The 21,588-nt window shown below is 42.4% G+C and overlaps 2 protein-coding genes across 2 annotated transcripts in view; both read left to right on the forward strand.

The window, feature by feature from the left end:
• The window catches only part of LOC121920447 (aquaporin-4-like), a 9,160-nt gene extending 552 nt beyond the window's left edge, over positions 1 to 8,608 (forward strand). Inside the window, exons 2-5 of the mRNA XM_042447587.1 lie at positions 2,462 to 2,818; positions 4,772 to 4,936; positions 7,682 to 7,762; positions 8,198 to 8,608. Of these exons, the coding sequence (XP_042303521.1) occupies positions 2,462 to 2,818; positions 4,772 to 4,936; positions 7,682 to 7,762; positions 8,198 to 8,407 (813 nt within the window). The 3' untranslated portion in view covers positions 8,408 to 8,608. The remainder of the gene's footprint in view (positions 1 to 2,461; positions 2,819 to 4,771; positions 4,937 to 7,681; positions 7,763 to 8,197) is intronic.
• Positions 8,609 to 15,148: 6,540 nt separating this feature from the next.
• The window catches only part of LOC121924227 (major intrinsic protein of lens fiber), a 27,383-nt gene continuing 20,943 nt past the window's right edge, over positions 15,149 to 21,588 (forward strand). The window contains exon 1 of the mRNA XM_042455488.1: positions 15,149 to 15,561. Coding sequence (XP_042311422.1) covers positions 15,202 to 15,561 — 360 coding nt within the window. The 5' untranslated portion in view covers positions 15,149 to 15,201. The remainder of the gene's footprint in view (positions 15,562 to 21,588) is intronic.

Below are 21,588 nucleotides of genomic sequence, written 5' to 3' on the forward strand. Positions count from 1 at the left end.
TCACTGTACTGAGATGTTCAGAATCAGGAATTAAACATTCTGAGTGATTGACAGATACTGTTTCCAAGGGGCAGGCATAGAGTTCTTCCATTTTAAATATAAGTATTAATCCTACCCTAAGGGTTCAACAGCAGTGATATTTTCCTAGAGTTCACTAACTGGATGCAGGATCTAATGCTGGGGTGCACTATCAGTCTGAATTCTTCAGAGGTGTTATCCAAAGACTTTCCCTCCCCTGTGAAGGTTCTTGGTCTGGAACAATGACAATACACAGAAGGCAAGCGATAGTCAAAATTCCATTTTCATTGCAAGTGTAGCTTTTGATTGCCAAATGCTAGAAGCTTAGGATATGAATATTGCTTTTTGCAGGGTGGGTGATCTTCTTTGGGGATCTGTTTGGGATCTAGTAGGAAACATATTCCAGAACTGTGATTAATTTTTCTGACTAAATATACTGAATTTGTCAGTGTCAGAGGGAGGAAAAGTGCAGCCTTTCAGATGCTGTTGGTCTTCCACTCCCAGCTTTTCTCATCATTGGCAGTGCTGGCTAGAGCTGTTGGGATTTGAAGTCAGAAACAAACTCTAGAGGGCTGTATGATTCCCACCCCTGCCCTTGTGGGTTACCTCACAGGATTATGCTGGGAATGAATAAGATAAAGAATATGCTTGAGCACTTTGGAGTTTGAAGGCCTAGTTCAGCTAGTGTCATATCTTCACTCATTTTGCCTCAAGGATAGGATTGGTTGATTTTCTGGTTAATACAGTATTCTTATAGACTTTTTAAAAATTAACAATTCTTCATCCTTGCAGATGTCAGAGTGATGAGATTTTTAAATAATAATAATGGGATGAAATTATGTAATCCTTGCCTAATTTGGGTGCACTGGAGCAACAGGTATCCATCCCTATGTTGTGCGCGGGTAAAACCTGTATACTGAATCTATACAACTAAATCCCCAGTGGATCCATACAGCAAAATCTACACTGACTGTGATTTTATTTTAAACTATAACTTTGAACAGACCAGAGGGCTGCTATAAAACCTGATGAAGAGAATCTACTGTCTCACCTTAACTGAAAGGTTTGATAGTTGCAGTAGCATATCCCAATAAAGTATATGTCTTTTGTGCTATGTTGTTGGTAGGATACACCCCTACCTGTTGACTTTTTGGGGGTGTTCTCACTTACGATTTACAACAATTTAAAAAACCGATTCAAAATAACACGGGTGTTATCCCGTGTTCCAAATCACTTTTTTTCTTCGTTCTCATGTACCAACTGATTCACTATAAATGATCCGCTTTCGTTCCTATTCAAGAATGAATTGGTGTATATATAAACCGGTTTTAGTGTTATTTCGTTTGCACTCACCTTGTTCGGCTGTCAATCAAAGCGACATCATCATGACGTCACAATAAACCGGAGTAACATAAACTGGTTTAGCTGTTTCCTGCGTTTCCATTTATTGACTGTTTGTAATTTGTTTTTAATTTGGCGCTTTTTTTTTTAAATGACCAATAAGAAGGCGCTTAAGCTATTATGTGTCATAAGTGCCCAAGCTTTTAAGAGTCCTCCGGTTGTCTGTTCCCTCCTTCTTTTGCCATTACTGCTTTCCTTACCGACAATCATGGACCCTCACCTGCACCTGGAGCAGATGTTTGTGTTAATATGCATGCTTATAGAGAACTCCCTGAGCTGTCTTTTAAGCCATGAAGCAGGGATATGTCCTGCAAAACCCATCCCATAGTTCCTCTGGAAAGAACCTTGGTTCCCCAAATTTGCTTTGCCTGAACCATGGGGAGAGAATCTTTGGGGAAGATTGCTCCCTGAGCTGTCTTTTAAGCCATGATGCAGGGATATGTCCTGCAAAACCCATCCCATAGTTCCTCTGGAAAGAGCCTCGGTTTCCCAAATTCACTTTGCCTGTCCCATGGGGAGAGAATCTTTGGGGAAGATTGCTCCCTGAACTGTCTTTTAAGCCATGAAGCGGGGATATGTCCTGCAGGAGCAAATAGGAGGTGTTCCTGTTGCTCCTGCTCTCTTATTGCAAGACCTCGGCGGACAAAGGGACAAGGGAGGCAAAGATGGCGACGGACGACGGATGGGAACAAAGAAAGGGTGACTCCCCCGAGCCAGCCCATCGCGCTCCGCTCCTCCCATCCAGTTAACCCAATTCAGAGGCTGAATCGTTCCCTTTAAATATTCCGATTCCTATCCCGAATCAAGGAAAAATAGAAGGGTCGACCTTCTATTTTTTTTACTCCGGTTTATAAACCTCTAACCTGGATTAAATAAAATACATCGATACAGATTCGAATCATAGTGGAAACGATTGCGGGTTAATCTAGAACTGTTCTAGAGTTAAATTGGGTTTCAGTAGGAACGCAACACCTTGAATTCGATTTGAAAACCGGAGTATAAGCCAGTGAGAACAACCCCTTCCTTATTCTTTCTGTTTCAGGAACTGCAGAGCCGTAGGTTCTGGAGCTGCCTCTTGGCAGAAGCAGCTGGCACTCTCATCTTTGTCTGGGTGGTGCTGGGTGCCTCATCCCCAGCTGGTCCTACAGAGGAGCTCCCTTCCCCGCTCCAGCCAGCCCTTGCAGCTGGCATGGTTGCTATCAGCTTGGCTCACTGTTTTGGAGAGATCAGTGGTGCTCAAGTCAATCCAGCACTTACCATGGCCTTCCTGTGCACCCGCAAACTGGATGTTTTGCATGCGGCAACCTATATCTTGGCTCAATGTTTGGGTGCCATCTTAGCATCTGGGTTTTTCTACCTTGTGTTGCCTACCTCAGCCATTGGGCATTTGGTCACAAAGGTGAGTTAACTACCTGATTCCTCTGTCTTCCTTTTCTTCCTCCTCTCTACCTCCCCAACCCACAAGAAGATATCCAAAGAAATCAAAGTTAATTCTGCCTTCCTTAGCCAGCAATAAAAATTAAAATATGTAATTACTGGTTCTCAGAGGGGCTGCATCAGTCATGGTGTGTGGTATGTCATTGACTATAAGCCTAGTGGTTGTGCATCATTACTGAATTCTAGCTAACTGAAGCCAAGGGAATCTTGATCACTAGATTGAGCAAGCAGAATACCTAGTCCTAGCAGTGGCTACCTAAAATAATAGAATCACAGAATCGTAGAGTTGGAAGAGACTACAAGGGCCATCCAGTCCAACCCCTGGCCATGCAGGAAATTTCAATCAAAGCATCCCTGACAGATGGCCATCCAGCCTCTGCTTAAAGACCTCCAAGGAGGGAGACTTCACTACACTCCGAGGGAGTGTGTTCCACTGTCGAACAGCCCTTACTGTCAGGAAGTTCCTCCTAATGTTGAGGTGGAATCTCTTTTCCTGTAGTTTGCATCCATTGTTCCGGGTCCTGTTCTCTGGAGCAGCAGAAAACAAGCTTGTTTCCTCAATATGACATCCCTTCATATATTTAAACAGGGCTATCATATCACCTCTTAACCTTCTCTACCTGTCACTTTTGCTCCCATTGTCCTTTTGCCCTTATTGGCTACTTTAAATATATAGTTGTCCCTCCCTTTTCTGTGGACTTGGAATCTGTGGTCTTGCTCTTCGTGGGAGGGACAAGCAGCCATTAATAAAATAGCAGCATGTGTGCCATTATTTTCTATGGGACGCGAATATGTGCGAGTCTCCATTTTTGCAAGGTGATCTGAAACACATCCCCGCAAATTGGGAGGGGCTACCGTATGCTAATTGGCTGTCCTTTTTCCTCCTGCGGAATACTTGGCTGTATAAATCTCATTCACTAATCTCTGGATAGGGTGGAAATCTCTGGATAGAGTGAAGCAAACACTCTTCTTTTGACCCCCCCCTCAAGAATCTTACTTTTATATTCAGCTAACCTGAAATGGAGATCAAATTGACATTATCTAAATAAATACCCTGAACTTACCAGATCCTGAGCTTGGTAGCTAAGCAGGGCCAGGCCTGGTTTGTACTTGAAAGGGAGACTGCCAGGAAATACCAAGGGGTATTTCAGAGGAAGGCAATGGCAAACCACCTCTGGTACTCCTTGCCTAAGAAAGCCCTGTGAAATTAATGGGGTCTCCACAAGTCAGCAGGCAACTTGCATATAGCAAAGTATACATACTTTACTTTAGAATGACATTAACACAAGGTTACTGTAACATGCGCGCGTGCACACACACACACACACACACACACATATAATTTTTCCTCATACCCCTTGTTTGTAACAATTTTAAATGTTAGCCATATAATTTTTGTAGTGTCATTTAAATATTTCATAATATAGAGAGATAATGAGAATTACTACTTCACATTTGATATCCTAGACATAAATCTTTTTGATTATCCAAAGGTGCAATTAATATAGAATGCCCAAAAATGTATGCGCAAGATTGATTCTAAATACATTAGAAGTCAAGGCTCCTTATAGTTGCTACAGTGTGCATTCAAGTCATTTCTGACTTATGGCACCCCTAAGGCAAAACTGTCATGGGGTTTTCTTGGTAGGATTTGTTTAGAGGGAGTTTGCCTTTGCCTTTTTCTGGGGCTGAGAAAGCATGACTTGTCCAAAGTCACCCAGTGGGTTCCCATGGCTGAGTGGGGATCTGAACTCTGGTCTTCATAATCATAGTCCAGCACTCAAAGCATTACACCATGCTGGTGATCCTGTACAGATGTATGTAAAAGTCACCTGGCACTAATATCTCTCTCACACAGTACCCATGCTCAACTATTCCTCTTCTCCATTGTATCTCTTGTTTATCTCTGTTTCAGGTCAGCACTGAGAGAAATGCTGGGCAGGCTTTAGGGATGGAGGTTTTTTCCACCTTCCAGCTGGCTCTCACCATCTTTGCTGTCGAAGACCATCGGAGGCGTGAAATGGGCGAGCCTGGGATCCTGGCCATTGGCTTCTCTGTGATAGCAGGAGCCTTAGCTGCAGTAAGCGCCTCCTTAGTCAAGCATGATGTCCCTTTAATGCAAGGGGTGGGGGAGGGACACTTGCCCCACTCTCCAGGGTGAAATTCCAATTTGGGAGGGCTCTTGGAGACCACATTCTAGCAGTATGTAGGGTGAATGAAGCCAAATGTAATTCTCACTGTTTGGGGACATTTTCTCAACAAGCATGTGAAGCAGAGTTCCAGTCTATTCACTTCTACTCAGCATTAAATCTGAGTACAGTAACTTCCTGGGATTTAAATAGACTCTTAAAAGCTATTGTTGATCCATGTTGATGTTGAACTATGTTGTATGACCAGGTACCTTCTGAATTAGAAAGGTGGAATCACCATCAGTGTTATAGAATCATAGAATCATAGAGTAGGAAGAGACCGCAAAGGCCATCCAGTCCAATCCCCTGCCATGCAGGAAATCCAAATCAAAGCATCCCTGACAGATGGCCATCCAGCCTCTGTTTTAAGACCTCCAAGGAAGGAGACTCCACTACACTCCAAGGGAGTTTGTTCCACTGTCAGACAGTCCTTACTATCAGGAAGTTCTTCCTAATGTTGAGGTGGAATCTCTTTTCCTGTAGTTTGCATCAATTGTTCCGTGTTCTAGTCTCTGGAGCAGCAGAAAACAAGCTTGCTTCCTTCTCAACATGACATACCTTCAAATTTGAACAGGGCTATCATATCACCTCTTAAGCTTCTCTTCTCCAGGCTAAACATCCCCAGCTCCCTGAGTCGTTCCTCATAGGGCAAGGTTTCCAGACCTTTCACCATTTTAGTCGCCCTCCTTTGGACATGCTCCAGTTTCTCAACATCCTTTTTGAATTGTGGTGCCCAGAATTGGACACAGTATTCCAGGTGGAGCCTGACCAGAGCAGAATAGAGTGGCACTATTACTTTCCTTGATTTAGACAATATACTTCTATTGATGCAGCCTAAAATCGCATTGGCCTTGTTAGCTGCCGCATCACACTGTTCACTCATGTTCAATTTGTGGTCTACATGGACTCCCAGATCCTTTTCACACGTAGTTTCATTCAGCCAGGTGTCCCCCATAATCCTATATCTGTGCATTTCATTTTTCCGCCCTAAATTCAGTACCTTACATTTCTCCGTGTTGAAATTCATTTTGTTAGCTTTGGCCCAGCTTTCCAATCTATCAAGGTAATTTTCAATCTTGATCCTGTCCTCTGAGGTATTAGCTACTCCTCCTAATTTGGTGTATTCTGCAAATTTGATAAGTATGCCCGCAATTCTGTTATCCAAGTCATTGATAAAGATGTTGAATAGCACTGGACCCAGGACAGAACCCTGTGGGACCCCATTGGTCACTTCTCTCCAGGATGAAAAGGAGCCATTGTTGAGCACCCTTTGGGTTCGGCCAGTCAACCAATTACAAATCCATGTAACAGTTACCTTGTCTAGCCCACATTCGACAAGCTTGTTTGCAAGAATATCATGGGGAACTTTGTCAAAGGCCTTACTGAAATCAAGATATACTGTATCCACAGCATTCCCTTCATCTAACAAGCTGGTAATTTTTATTAAAAAAAAGAGATCAGGTTTGTCTGGTATGACTTCTTTCTCTGAAACCCATGTTGACTTTTTGTGATTATGGCATTGCTTTCTAGATGTTCACAGACTCTCTGTTTAATGAACTGCTCTAGAATCTTTCCTGGTATAGATGTCAGACTAACTGGACGATAATTGTTAGGATCCTCCTTTTTTCCCTTTTTGAAGATGGGGACAATGTTTGCCCTCCTCCAGTCTGCTGGGATCTCTCCTGTTTTCCAGGAGTTCTCAAAGATTATTGCCAATGGTTCCGATAGTGTAGTGTCATTGTCATTATCATCATCAGTGTTGTTGGTGTTGTTTCATTGTTTCAATGGAGTAATCCCCTTCTAAGATCAGGCATCAAGCAGGGGAGAGATTTTACACCTGCATGGGCTTAGAAGAGGATTACTCCATTGAAATAATGAAACAACAGTGACAACACTGATGATGATAATGACAATGACGCCACAGTACCTGGAACATCCCACATTATCCAATGACATTTAACTGAGACTTAAGGTGTGTGACAGGACTGGACCTTCTTTAAGAACTAGGCTGATTCCACCTCTCTAATTCAGAAGGTACTTGGTTATTCTGTATGAAATACATAGTTCCTCTTTGTGGAATCAACCTAGGTCTTAAAGAAGGTACCATCACATCACACACCTTAAGTTTCAGTTTTGAAATCAGTTAAATGTCATTGGATAATGTGGGATGTTCCAAGTATTATGGTGTCATTGTCATTATCATCATGAGTGGAGGAGTGTACCAGAGAAACTATGCATTTGCATACAGAATAATTTTATAAGGAAATGTATGTATTTGCATGATTTCTGCATAGCACAGAACTGGGAGGTTCTGCCTGCAGAATCTGGATTTTTGTTGCTTGGGTTTTCTTTGGCACACAAACCAACATTTTACATATACAACATTAAATTATCTGCAAGCTGAATTGTTTAAATACCAAGAGATAGGCATGTGTTACTTTCCTATCTCTCAATCTCTGTGCAGTACCTAGTCCAGCTAGGTTGCTTTAAGAATGACAAATGATAAACACCAGTTAAAAAGACAAGAGTTTTTTGGGTTTTTTAAAAAGAAAGACTGACTGCAAACCAGTTCCTGGAACAAAGGAAGACAATGGTACATGACCATCACTGACTGTGCCAATATGATGCTTTTACAGGGCACATTCTCTGGAGGCAGTATGAATCCGGCCCGATCACTGGGACCTGCAGTAGTGACAGGAATCTGGGAGCATCACTGGGTGAGCAGATGCTTGTTGGAATTCTGTTCAGAGATGAATAACATACTACCTTGTCTCTGGTACTATGTATTTAAGTAGTTCTCCATTCCCTGAATTTTATAATTGAGGAGCTGAGCCTGAAGTCTGCATACATGAAGGAAGTGCTGTGAATGTAGTTTTCTTTCAGATGTGGTTGCCATCAGTACCTCCTCTGGATACTCTAGTTTTGTGGATACTCTAGATTTACTTAGGCCCTCCTAAGGCAATGCTTGCTTGTCTCTCTTGATGCCCCATCAAGGTGGTTCAACTGCAATGTAAAATGGCCACCTTACCAATCTCAATTACTTTTGTGCCATCTTCTCTCCCCCTCACCCCTTTCCTCTGGATTACCTGTTGCTTTCAAACCTACTTTGTGCTCTCTCTTACCCAGCCTCTCCCTTTTTGTTTCTCTCCCAGGTGTACTGGCTTGGCCCCACACTGGGCGCTGTTCTTGCTGGAGTATCCTACGAATTTTTCTTGGCTCACAGTGCTTCACGGGAAAAGCTAGTTGCCTGCCTGTCCTGCCGTGACATTGAAATTGTGGAGGCAGCCAGTATGTCTCATTCTTCACTCTCTGCTCCTGCTCCTGCCAAGCCACCTTGCAAGGGGGAACACGGCACTGAGTAGGAATCCACAGCAATGACTACTGGCCATCCTCTTAACTGTGCTGTTATGCCACCCTTATTAACACTTCCTTGCCATGTCACTCACTTCTGTTATCTCCCATGCATATGACTATCTTGGCCCTGGCACTAAAGTGGATTAGGGATGTGAAGCCCTTTAAGGAACACTGCAGTGCCAGTCCTGGCATGAGGCAGAGCTCTATTTCAGGGGGCAGACCTTGTGAGGTAGGAGTGGCAGCAGAGTGAAAGATGGAAAGGGCTCCTGTCTCTTTAATGGCTGTGTAGAAGAGAAAATTTCAGCAGGTGTTGCTTGTCACACAGCCATTAAAGGGACAGGAACCCTTTCCAGTTTTTACTCTGGCAATCCTACTAGCAATAGCAACAGCAATAGCAAGTACATTTCTATATCTCTTACTGATGTACTAAGTGGTTTACAAAGTGTAAGCTACTACTGGAAGACAGAGCTGTGTGTCCCACACAATCTATCCTGACCCCATTATGCCAGTCTGCGACCATATCATGAAGTTTACTTGGCATCATTTCGTGTTGTTGTTTTTGATTATTGTATTTTGTATTCTTTGTTGTGTACCACTTTGATCAGTTTTGGAAAAGTGGTATATAAATAAATTATTATTATTATTATTATTATTATTATTATTTGTTCAGAAGGGGTTTTGTCAGTGCCTCCCTCTGAGGCTGAGAGAATGTGACTTGCCTAAGATCATCCAGTGGGTTTCCATGGCCAAGATCTAGTCTCCAAGGTCATATTCCAGCACTCAAATCACTATACCATGCTGGCATATTCCCTGTTCCACATTTCCTGACCTAGCTGTCCATTTCTGGGGAAAGTATGCTTAGAAACTGCTCCAAGGTCATCTGTCTCTGCAAAACTATGGGGAATCTATTCCCCTGCTTAGAGAACATGAGGGACTTTGATGGGCTAACACAGGGAGAAAGGCTGGAAGCCAGAATTTTTGTGTTCTCTTAATCCCTGGAGATAAGCAGGAGGAACTAGGAACCAGGTTATTTTTGGTGACTACAAAGGTGGAACTGGAAAGTAGGCCACCTAGGTTTCATTTCACTGACACTGTTTTTATCATATGACCACTGGCAAATCTGTTCCCCTTCATCTCATTCCCCCCACCACTGTGTAGCAACACTCAGAGAACATCTCAAAAAGACCCAGTGCACCTCTTTGTTCTGTTTGCCACATGGGTGGAGTTCAACAACAGGCATAAGCCAACCCCTTCTGTAAACTTGATGCACAATAAAATGGGAGGCTGCAACAGTGTGTGTGTGCTGCATACATTTTGATTCCCTCTCCATGCGCCTGGAACAAGCTGGGCCTGGTAAAATGCTGAGTCCAGCAAGTCCTATTGTCCCGGTTGCTTTCAGGTCTGGCGGTTTTTGTCCTGCCTGCCCAATCACTGAGCAGGCTAATAAATCCTCTGGAGCATTGGAGTCTCTTAAACAGCTCTGACTAAACCTCTGCTCCAAAATGCTGTGGTGACAAATATCCCAGAAGCCTCGTTTTGAGCATGGTATATGTGTGTGCCTCTAGTTTTATCCTCATCCTTTTTGCTGAGCCGTTATTCTCAGATACTCCAGTCCGAGAAGGCCTGGTTTATGCCTTGGTTGCAAGGCTGGCCATTCTATTAGGTAGCCACAAAAGGATATCAAATCACTAGTTATTCAGTTTGTCATTTGGGGGCTCTTGTCTGCTCTAAACAAGTGAAAGCTCTTACAATCTACTGAGTTATGCTGCTGTTATCGCCTCTGCATCTATTCATTTCACTCTTTTGGGGAGAGCTGTTTATAATGATTTACTGAATCTGCACTAAGGTTCTTCCAATGTTTTGTTTTGTTTTTAGAAACTGGAACATGGTTTTCTGAAGTAATTTCATGATTCAAATGGAAAATTTCCTCCTTAAAAAAACCCTGAAGAATTACTTAAGTGCAAAAATGCTACTTAATTGGTTCACTATAGCACTGTAACTCTACAAATATGTTTTTACAAAAGAAGCAAGAAAGAGAAGAGAAGGGACTGTATTATTCTACAGTACTGTAATATGTATTTAAATGAAAAAGAAACCCACTCAGAGGTGGGAATAAAATTCTCACCAGGTGCTGGGAATTGCCAGAAGTAGATAGCTTAATATACAGAGAAATCCACAGTATTGTTCACCACGGCAGTTGTGTATCCAGGCGTGGCAAAAGAGTCTTCTGTCAGTGTGAAGGTAATTGTTGATAAAGAAGGCAGTGGAATTATGACTGTAGTTTCCATGATCAATTTCAGATGGGTCATACTTCTTTGGTCAGGGGGAAATCCATGTCCTGATTTTGCTACTGTTTGTAGCTACACTCTTAAGCCTCTTGTGTTAGTGCTGATGGGTGGGCATCTTCTTTCCCAACATCATTGATCAATTCTAGGCACAATGATACCAACCCATTTTACACAGCCTCTAGAGTACACTGTATTCTGAAACCCTTGGGGTTGATAGGGTTTTACTGCTTGCCCAGGTGCCAGGGAAGAGTGCTACTAATGTTGCTTATGGGTCATGCTCTGTTTTTTATTTTTGTTTCAGATAACAGAAATGTTCAGATTTCACATCCAAGTACAGGATTGTATGGTATGTAGAAATCACACATATGTACACCCAGAGGATAAGTCCCCTGAGTATGGGTAGCCTTGGGGTTGAAAATTATCCAAGTCATGCTGGTGCTTGGGGCAGATGCTCTAAATGACATTCCAGTACAATAAACAGGTACCAACTAATAACTTTCTAATAGTACTACCAGATCTTGATGTCAGGGATTATGCACTACCTTGCCAAACGATAAGGCTGGGCCTGGTACATTTTAAGGCTGCATCCACATTGCATAAATAATCCAATTTGACACCACTGTAACTATCATGGCTCAATGCTGTCCAATTCTGGTAATTTTAGTTTGTTGTGGCCCCAGAACAGAATGGAGCTCTGCTCTGGTGCCACAATAAACTACAGTGCCCAGAATTTCATAGCATTGAGCCTTCACAGTGAAAGTGGTGTCAAACTGGATTATTTATGGAGTGTGGATGCAGGTTTAGAGAGCAACTATGGAACTGGCCTCGAAATTTGGCATAATTGGGGGGGGGGAGCTGTCCTAGAAATAAAGTAAAGGGTCTCCCAGTCCATCCATTACAGATTATTGTAGAACCTTGGACCATGAATGGACTAAATTTCAATTTGAAGATCATTATTAGAAGTAGGAGGAACACTTTTGCCCAGGAAATAGTGTGCTACATCATGATTAGGCATATTGAGTGATCAAACATGCCTTGTCGCCTGATCAAATGTTGCCACCTTGAGTCCCTATATTGGGAGAATGGCGGGATATAAAATAATAATAATAAATAATAAATAATAATAGTTCTGATAACTCAGTCTCTTCCTCATACATGGAAGTGAAGACAGATTCTTTTAACTATTGTCAACATACTGAAGCAATGATACTACCATTATCTCCCAATTATGCAAATCATATTAAAAATGTGAATGCCCCTGATCTTAGCAATGTAGTGCTGTGCAAATGACTTTAGAAGATGCTGACAAGGACTGATGTGAGATGCAGTTCTACAACATCTTGCACAATTCACACCCCTAGCTTATTCAGTGCTACAGCCAGGTACACCCTTGTGGAAAGGGTCTTTGGATGAGTCTCAAAAATGATGATGTATCAGGTGTGCTCCACTGGTGTACTTTGTAGTGTGCCACTGTGCATCTGTGTGTGGCAAGGAGAAGCATGCATTACATTCTACTAGCAAAGTTTTTATCCTAAATTTTCCCTGGACTTTATATTTCTAGTACAAGAATACATCCTTAGCCAGTTAAAATAAATATGCCAATCCAATAAATAAATATTTACAATAGTTAAAGAAAAAATAATCATCAGTTTCTGATGATTAAATATTAACAAAGATTTTGTTGCCTGGAAGATCATCCCACATGTTTTACTTGAAGGTGGAAAAATATGAGGTGTATTTGAGCCAAGTAAGGCATTTTGAAGTCATATTTATCTCCTTAATAAGCAAGTCAAGTTTGTGCTTAAATCTACCCACACTGAAGTCAATTGAATTTTTTAAATGCTTGGAATGAATTATGTGTAATACTTGTGACGTGAACCTATAAGAAGTTAGCTTTTTAAAATTCAGTCTTCAAAATATGTTAACAAAACAGCCGACCCTTAGAATAAGTCCAAGTTAAAATTAAGAGCAAGGGTGGAGAGACTTTAGACTCTTTAGGCTGCATCTGCACTGCAGAATTTATGCAGTTTGACACCACTTTAATGTTGTTGTTGTTGTTATTATTATTATTATTATTATAGTTTATTTCTATAGCGCTGTAAATGTACACAGCGCTGTACATACAAATGATCAAATCAATAAAAATAAAACCTGTCAATGGTGTACAATCTACAAAATACGTATAAAACAATAGGTAATAATATAAAATAGAGTTGGCTAAAATAAGCAAGCAACAATTAAAAACAACAACATCTGCTATCCTTTAATGGTCATGGCTCCATCCTATGCAGTCCTGGGATTTGTAGCTTGATGTGCCACCAGAGCTCTCTGACAGAGAAGGTTAAATATCTAACAAAACTACAGATCCCAGAATTCCATAGCATTCAGCCATGGCAGTTAAAGTGGTGTCAACTTGCATTAATTCTGCAGTGCAGACACAGCCTTAGAGGTTCTACATTTTGTTTCTAGAACCCCAAGAACAAGCTATTGACCTATCATAAAAGATGTGCACTTAAAACTAAGTAATTCTAAACCCAGAAATTTGTTTTGAATACCAGAATTGAAAGGAGCTCAACGCCCTTCACACAAATTTTTGTTCCTCTTTATAACCCTCAGCATTAAATATAATTTAGGGTTCATGCTGTTATTATCATTAAACAAAGGTGCATTAGATATACTTGCCAATCTACTGCAAATAAGCCAGAGAGCTATTGCTGGATTCTGATCTACTTTCTGCCCTCCCTCCCACTCATATACCAAATCCTACTCACTTTCCAAGGGGTGTTTCTTACCTACAGTAGAAAGCTCCAGAATTCCTGTTGTAGGAGGAAAAAATTCAGTCTGGGAACATCATCTGGAGGTTTTGCTCTGGAAATCTTCAGTCTCATTAATAATGAGGGTTGGTACTCATGTAGCAGTTTGAACAGATAATATACTACAGACTTATGCCTGTGGCAATTGGTTCCATTTAGCCCAGTGGAGCATTCCTGTGATGTGCACATGCACATATATGCAGTTCAAAAAGTCTAATTTTAGTAGGAATACAGGAGAACTCTGCAAGAAGTATCTGCTGGAATATTTTGCAATGCACACCACACTATCAGATCCAGACACCACCACATCTAAAGCAGAACCCCTGAAATCAATAAGACAAGTTAGTTGTGACTTGTGAATATCTTAGCTACCCTTGACTGCAAAGGCTTTGGAATGGAACCATCAACCTCTATGGAGTTTATTAATAGGATATTGCTAGCCTCTCTCTTACCAGCTTGATTTGTCTCCAGTTGTTGAATTAATAGCGCAAGGCCTCAAACTATCTCTTGCAGATAATACCTTCTTTGGAGTCTGGGCACCTTGAGGAGGTGAGAGGTCAAGATCAGTCTAAAGCTCATCATTTGTATTCTCAAACCATATCCAACTGCCTAGGCATTTCTAACTAGAGCTCAGACAACTTGTTTTGAACTACAACTTCATGAATTCCTCAGCCAGCATAATCAGTGTCTGTGCTGAGTAAGATTTTGGTATAACCAAACCCCCCACTTTAGGGTATAAGAATAGGCTTATTATACCTGAAAGGCACCAAATATTATCTGATCTTGGAAGCTAAAACGAGTCAGCCCTGGTTAGTACTGGGATGAGAAGCTACCAAGGAATATTAGGTGATCTAGACTATCTTTCAGAGGAAGGAACTGGCAAAACCACCTCACGATTCCTTATCTAAGAAAATGCTATGAAATTCATGGGGTTTCCATAGCCAATAGGCGACTTGGAAACACATACACACAGTCTAAAAGAGTAATTAAAAGAGCCCTGAGCTTGATTTGTAACCCTTAAAACAATACAATTGCATTCATGCAACACATCAGGCTCCCACCCTCTGTCCCACACTCAGTCCAGAAAACTTGTTGCAGTGCAGACATTGTGTCTATTCCATTCTTTTTTCAGCAGACGGTAACAGCACTGAATAAAGGGAGCTTCAGATGCATCTCCACAGAGTCGTAGGACCATTTGCAGTTTGTACTAGTCCCTTTATGAAATTCTCTCGGTACAGAGAACAGGATGGAGGTTCCCTTCCCTACAAGAAACCTGTTAACAACACACGTACTTCAGAGAACAAAGGACACCTGATGCATCCAACCAACACTTACAAACAAGGAACCCTAGAATGAAGCCTCTTCACTGAGAGATGACCCCAGCTTCTGGGAAAGCTGAATTGCAGGAAGGGGGTGAATCTATTGGGGATCAATGCTTGGATGGCAGTAGAAGATTCTGGGAACCCTCATACATCTTCAGCCTTTTATAAGGGCATTACAGCTTCCCCATCTGGTCAGTGAAGAGTTAAGAGAGCTCAGTTAGTTGAGCTAAGTTCCCACCTCCAGGGCTGGCATAGCCTAGGGAGCCTTATAAAAGTCACAGCCCCAACAGAAAGTGGTGGGTTTGGGTCTGTGTATGGAGCAGCAGTAAGATTGAGGACTGTCCTGCTGCCACTTCAAACCAACCTCTCCTGCCCTGTCATGTGGGAGGCACGCTCGTCCTCCTTTTGGAGGGCTGTCTTTGCCGAGTTCTTTGGCACCATGATCTATGTACTTTTTGGCCTGGGGGCCTCATTGCGTTGGGTCATTGGCCCTATTAACGTTCTGCAGGTGGCCTTGGCCTTTGGTTTGGTGGCAGCCACCATGGTGCAGTCTCTAGGCCATGTGAGTGGTGCCCACATCAATCCGGCTGTTACCGTAGCCTTCCTGCTGGGCTCTCAGCTTTCCTTCTTCCGCGCTATCTTCTACGTGGTTGCCCAGGTCCTGGGAGGAGTGGCTGGTGCGGCTGTGCTTTATGGAATTACACCAGCAGCGCTGAGGGGTAACTTGGCTCTTAACACGGTAACTGGATCAGGCAGACCTATTGGGGAGTGTGGTGTTTTCTTTCTTTCCCTCCTTCCTTCCGTCTTTCTTTTGGTTGTCTTAGTTTTGAGTAGAGTGGCAACCCTTGCAGCTAAGAAGTGATATGACATAGCATTTGCTGTATGCAGGAAATCCACTAAAGGACTACAAGGAGTGATTGGTAAAATTTGGGTGATTAGACTGTCCCAGAAGTGACAGCAGAAGAGGGAGTTGTGTTGTTTTTAACATCTCTTATCAGGATATGTCTTTAATCCCAAGATTGCTAGATAAACTGCCCAGCCTAAAACCTGGAGTAGGTAAGATCTATGTGCTTACATAGGAGATGCAAAAATGCATCTGTCCCAGCTATTTTGTAGGACTGATAGCGGTTTAAGAACATGGTGTTGGCTTTGTAAGCAAGAAATGTCAGTGTCTCCCAAACTTTGGTCTTCCAGAAGTTTTGGGGGGTATTCCCACTATGATTTAAAACGAATCGCTGATTGGGTTATATGACCGTCATTCCCATTTGATACCGGTTCCAATCCCACTTTGATCAATTTCTGTCATGATAAAGTGAGACAAACGCAACCCCCCCCTGGTTTTTCCAGACATTCGTTTTTTAATGGTTCTTTTGAAAAAAATCAATTCCAAAGTGTGTTCAACAAGTGGGAATGACGGATCTGTATCACATCATTCTAGATGCAAGGGACTAATGGCAGAGGGGTGTTTACCATCCCTCCTCAGTTTTTGGTAGATCCACCATCCCACCCCCCACCCCAGTGCTGCCTTTGTGCTTGTGGTGCGACCTATGGGTGCATGATTTTAAAAAAGTAATTGATTGACTGGTTTTGCAGTTACTTGCAATGAGGCAGGTAGTTGGAAAACCAATGAATCAAATGTTCTATATTGTTTTTTAGTATTTGCAAAATCAATCAATCGAATCTTCTATCAACACACACACACACACAGTTCCCAAGCTGGACTGCCCAGGCTGCCGCTTATGTCACTGATGACACATAGATGAATGACATGCATTTTGAAGTGGTGCAAACTAGTGGGGATGACAATCATGTCAAAAAAGAAGCGATTACAAGGACATAATGAAAAGATCTGCTTTCATAGTGGGAATGATGGACCTTTTGGAATCGATTTACCAAGACAGAGTGAAGGTGAATCGCACACTGGTTTAAATGTAAGTGGGAATGAGCCCTTGGGCTCCAGATTCTAGAATTTCTGATTGCTGGCCAAACTGATTAGGACTTCTGGGATTTGAAGGAGATTATCACACCATGGTGTTCAAGAGATGTTAATATGTACTCCTCCCGATATAGTGGTCCAAAACACCTGGAGGACCAACGTTTGGGAAATGCTGGTTGACAATTACTTTGTTGTTGTTTCTACCATGCCTATGTGAATGTGTACTGGGAGGGGGAGAGCGAGAGGACAAATAAATAGGAAAGCAAAACAAATCACACACACACACACACACAGCCCAGATCTGAAAGAAAAAGAAGTCAGATAATCTCTCATGTGGGGTTATCAAAGGTATTTATGAAATAATTGTGCTGTCATTTTGATTACTTCAACCTATTTCATAATCCTATTGAAATTTAAAAGAACCCTCCTTTTCAGGCAGGATTTTGCTGTGTAAGAGATTTTTCACAAATAAAAACCTCTGAAGCGCCTGCCTGCCAGTTGAACAATGTCTGAAAGCATTGTTATTGTCAGACATAATGCAAAACGGCAGGCCTTAATCCCATAGCAACTAGGGATGAGGGACCAGAAAGGCTGCTGGGGTGGCCTGTGGTCCACGCTTCCATTGTCCCAGTAATAGCTAATTGTGATTTTAGATTACAGACAGATTTAAGGAAATACCAAATTAACCTTCTTTGTGTGTGTGAAAATCCCTTCCCTTTCTTGATGTAAGCCCACACATGATGTGTTGGCTTCACAGCTGTGCCTCTCTTTCAAAATCAGGAGTATGGCTGAGCTTACTGCTAGGCTGCCTTCCGGTAGGATGCCTTGTAAATTCCACTTCTCTAACAGTGCAGTCCTAGATTTATTGCAAAGTAGGTCTCCCTGAGTCAAACGAGATTTACCTGTACCATGTATACGTGTGCTCTTATGCATACGTTACCATGGATAGGATCACATTTGAACGTTTGCTCTGTATTCTAAAAACTGAAACAAAAAGTATCTGTTATTAGAAAACCATTCTTTTCAGAGTTGGTACTAAACTTGCATTATGTGTTGATATCTGTGTTCTACTTAAGGAAACTAGTTGTTGTTGTTGTTGTTGTTGTTGTTGTTGTGTGCCTTCAAGTAATTTCTGATCTATGGCGACCTATCATGGGATTTCCTGGCAGGTTTCTTCAGAGGGGATTTGCCATTGCCATCCTCTGAGGCTGAGAGAGTGTGACTTGCCCAAGCTCACCCAGTGGGTTTCATGGCCAGCTGGGAATTGAACCCTGATCTCCAGCGTTGTAGTCCAAGATTCAAACCACTACACCATGCCAACTGTTTCTAGTTTCACTAGTAGCTATATTTATCAGCAAGCAAAATTCCCCTCCTAGATTGACTATTAATGATACTAGTACCTGACCTAATTGGATTTAAATCATCCTCTCACTTTTGGGTCAACAGAATGGGAGGATTTTTGTGTTATACCCACTGGTAGCCATGGAGGGCTCAGAGAAACCAACTTCAACATATGTTAATTGGTGGAAGAGGTGGAGATACACTTAGGTTGCAAGCCCAAATATGTTCACAGCTCTGAGCCTAAATTGTTAGTCCCAACTAAAGTAGACCTACTGAATCAATGTGATTTACATATGTATTGATGCAACATTCAACATCAGATTCAACGGTTTTACTCTAGTTGGGACTAACCAGTAGGCTTCAGATCCTAGTTTTATTCCTGAAGAAAGGACAATAAAAAACACACTCAGCTTGTCAGATGTACTGAAAAGACATTAAATTATACATATTGAATTTGCAAATCTTAAGTTTGAGCTTGATATTTAAAATATTTCAATATCAGTTATCTGGTTAAAAATTCTAATTTTAAAGGCAATATAAATATATACTAAAATTTTGAATGCAAACATAGGTTTGAATTCCCTAATTTCCTAATTTTGTGGGTAGAATTCAGATTGGAGTCTGCGGTATCAGTCTGCAAAGGGATCTTGTAGCACCTTTGAGACTACAGCAGTTTTCACTCAGGAGTTTATCACACTGGGGCTAATTTCGGCATTAAAGAGAGATTAAAGCGCATTTAAAGCATCCTGCAAATAAAGTGAAAAATGGCGGGTAATTGCACGGATGATTATCACATGCAGTTACCCAAATAAAGTGATATCGAAATGCATTGTCACCCAAATCCTGAAAGTAACCACTTTAATGGTTTTGTGCGACGTTGTGTGGAATCGTTTCAAGTAATTACGCGATTTTTCCAGGATATTCACGGAATAAACTCCCAATCTCCTTCGTATGATAAACTCCATAAATAGATTAAAAGATGTTACAAAATCTCTTTGCATCCCTAATTTTGTGTGTGCCTTACAGCTCTTCTATTTAACTAAATTCAGATATATTACATTTGAAGATCTGATTTGATAGCCATGTCTGATAGATGGCTGTGCCTGTTGGTGGGTTTTAGAATTCCTGAGCAGTATCTCTTGGTGATGCCTATGCAGTGCTGTTCCAGAGAGACTGAAATTGCCTGGTCTCAGATGTATCTCAGAAGGTGTTTGAATACTTCTTAGGGATTTTGGGCTCTGTTTTATACCGTACAAAAGACTGCTCTTACAGAGCAGCAACTAGTATACAGTATTGGGTTTTGAATGGGTAGTTTTTGTTGTGTGCCTTCGGGTTGCTTCTGACTTAATGGCAACTCTTTCCTGGGGTTTTGCTTGCAGAATTTGTTCAGAGGGGGTTTGCCCTCTAAACTGAGACTTAGAGCTTGTTCCCACTTAGGATTTGATACGAATTAAAATAAAACGCTTTTAATAAAATCGAATTAAAATAACACAGTTGTTATCCCGCTTTCAGAATCGCTTTTTTCATCGTTCCCATCTGCTTGTTTAATTCGGATTTTTTACCTGCAAGCGTTCAGTAAGCGTTCTCACTTGGCATGAAATCGGTGTTTAAATAAAGCGATTCTTCTCCTCCATACCTTATTTGGAGTTGTCAATCAATACTACGTCAGAATGACGTAACGTTAACCCGCATTATTCGGAATCGATGTATCTGTGACATCGTTTCCATCTCTGTGACCGTTTCTGATTCGATTTATTTTTTGGCGGTTTTTTTTTTAAATGAACCAATCAAGGCGCTTAAACGATCACACGTCATAAGCGCTGTCTGCCTTATTATATACATTTTCCCTCCGAATTTAGTAGGAAACCAAAGCTCTCTCCAGAGGAACTATGGGATAGGTTTTCCAGGGCAGCATCCCCGCTTCATGTCTCCTCAGACAGCCAGGGAGAATCCCTTCAGAGAGCCCACAGAGATCAATGAAGGAGGCTGCTGGCAATGCGAATTTAATAGGAAACCAAAGCTCTCTCCAGAGGAACTATGGGATAGGTTTTCCAGGGCGCTGTCAGCCTTATATACATTTTCCCTCCGAATTTAGTAGGAAACCCAAGCTCTTTCCAGAGGAACTATGGGATAGGTTTTCTTCATGTCTCCCACCAAGACAGTCAGGCAGAATCCCTTGACAGAGCCCAGAGATGAAAGGGGGAAGCTTGTGGCAAAGCGAATTTATTAGTAGGAAACCGAAGCTCTTTCCAGAGGAACTATGGGATAGGTTTTGTTCATGTCTCACACCAAGACAGCCAGGGAGAATCCCTTGACAGAGCCCTCAGATGAATGGGGGAGGCTTCTGGCAAAACAGGGAGGGAGCACTCTTCCCAAAGATTCCCTTTCTAGGGTAGGAGGAGAAGGCAGATTCCGTTTGAGAAAGAGAGGAAGAAAGGCTCTATCCCCCCCCCCCATTGATTAGGGCGAGACTCCCTTTGATTAGGAAACTCCCTTTGATTAGGGAGTTCCTGCATGGCAGAAGGAGGCAGAGAAGGGGGACCCTAGTTCCAAGCTAAAACAGAGGCTGGGTGGATAGACCTTAGAATCTAAGAGTTGGAAGGACCCCAGGAAGAGCCTTCTAGTCCAACCCCCCCTTCTGCCACGCAGGAACTCTCTGTCAAAGCATCCCCAATGACACATGCCCACCCAGCCTCTGCTTGAGCCCTTTGATTAGGGAGTTCCTGCATGGCAGAAGGAAGCAGAGAAAGGGGCCGCTACCTCCAAGCTAAAACAGAGGCTGGGTGGATATACCTTAGAATCTGAGAGTTGGAAGGGACCCCAGGAAGAGCCTTCTAGTCCAATCCCCCCTTCTGCCACACAGGAACTCTCTGTCAAAGCATCCCCAATGACACATGCCCACCCAGCCTCTGCTTGAGCCCTTTGATTAGGGAGTTCCTGCATGGCAGAAGGAGGCAGAGAAAGGGGACCCTAGTTCCAAGCTAAAACAGAGGCTAGGTGGATAGACCTTAGAATCTGAGAGTTGGGCGAGATCAGATGCCTCCTCGTGAGGAGCCTTCCCTTCCCTGCCTGGGCGAGATCAGAGCCCAAGCGGGCAGGGAATGCCTCTTAGCCTTCCCTTCTTGCCTCTCCTCCGTTAGAAATGGGCTCTCCCCACACAGAGGGAAGGTTGCAATCCACCGGGAGAAGCCTTGTAGTCCTTTGCAGATGCAGGCGCTTGAGCAGCCGAGACTTCAGGCGCTTAAAGCGCTGAAGAGATTAAGCGCCTGTAAACCATTAAAATAAAAAATAAAAATAATCCTTATCTCTTATTGAAAGACCACAGCGGACAAAGGGGTGAGGGAAGAAAAAATGGCGACAGCCACGACGGATGGGGACAGAAAGGGCAACTCCCCCAAGGACAGTCCCCATCGCAGTCAGCTCCTCCCATCCTTCTAGCCCGATTGAAACGATATCGTTCCCATCTAAATAATCCGGTTCCTAACGCGA

Source organism: Sceloporus undulatus, chromosome 2 (assembly GCF_019175285.1).
Source record: "Sceloporus undulatus isolate JIND9_A2432 ecotype Alabama chromosome 2, SceUnd_v1.1, whole genome shotgun sequence".
Taxonomy (NCBI): domain Eukaryota; kingdom Metazoa; phylum Chordata; class Lepidosauria; order Squamata; family Phrynosomatidae; genus Sceloporus; species Sceloporus undulatus.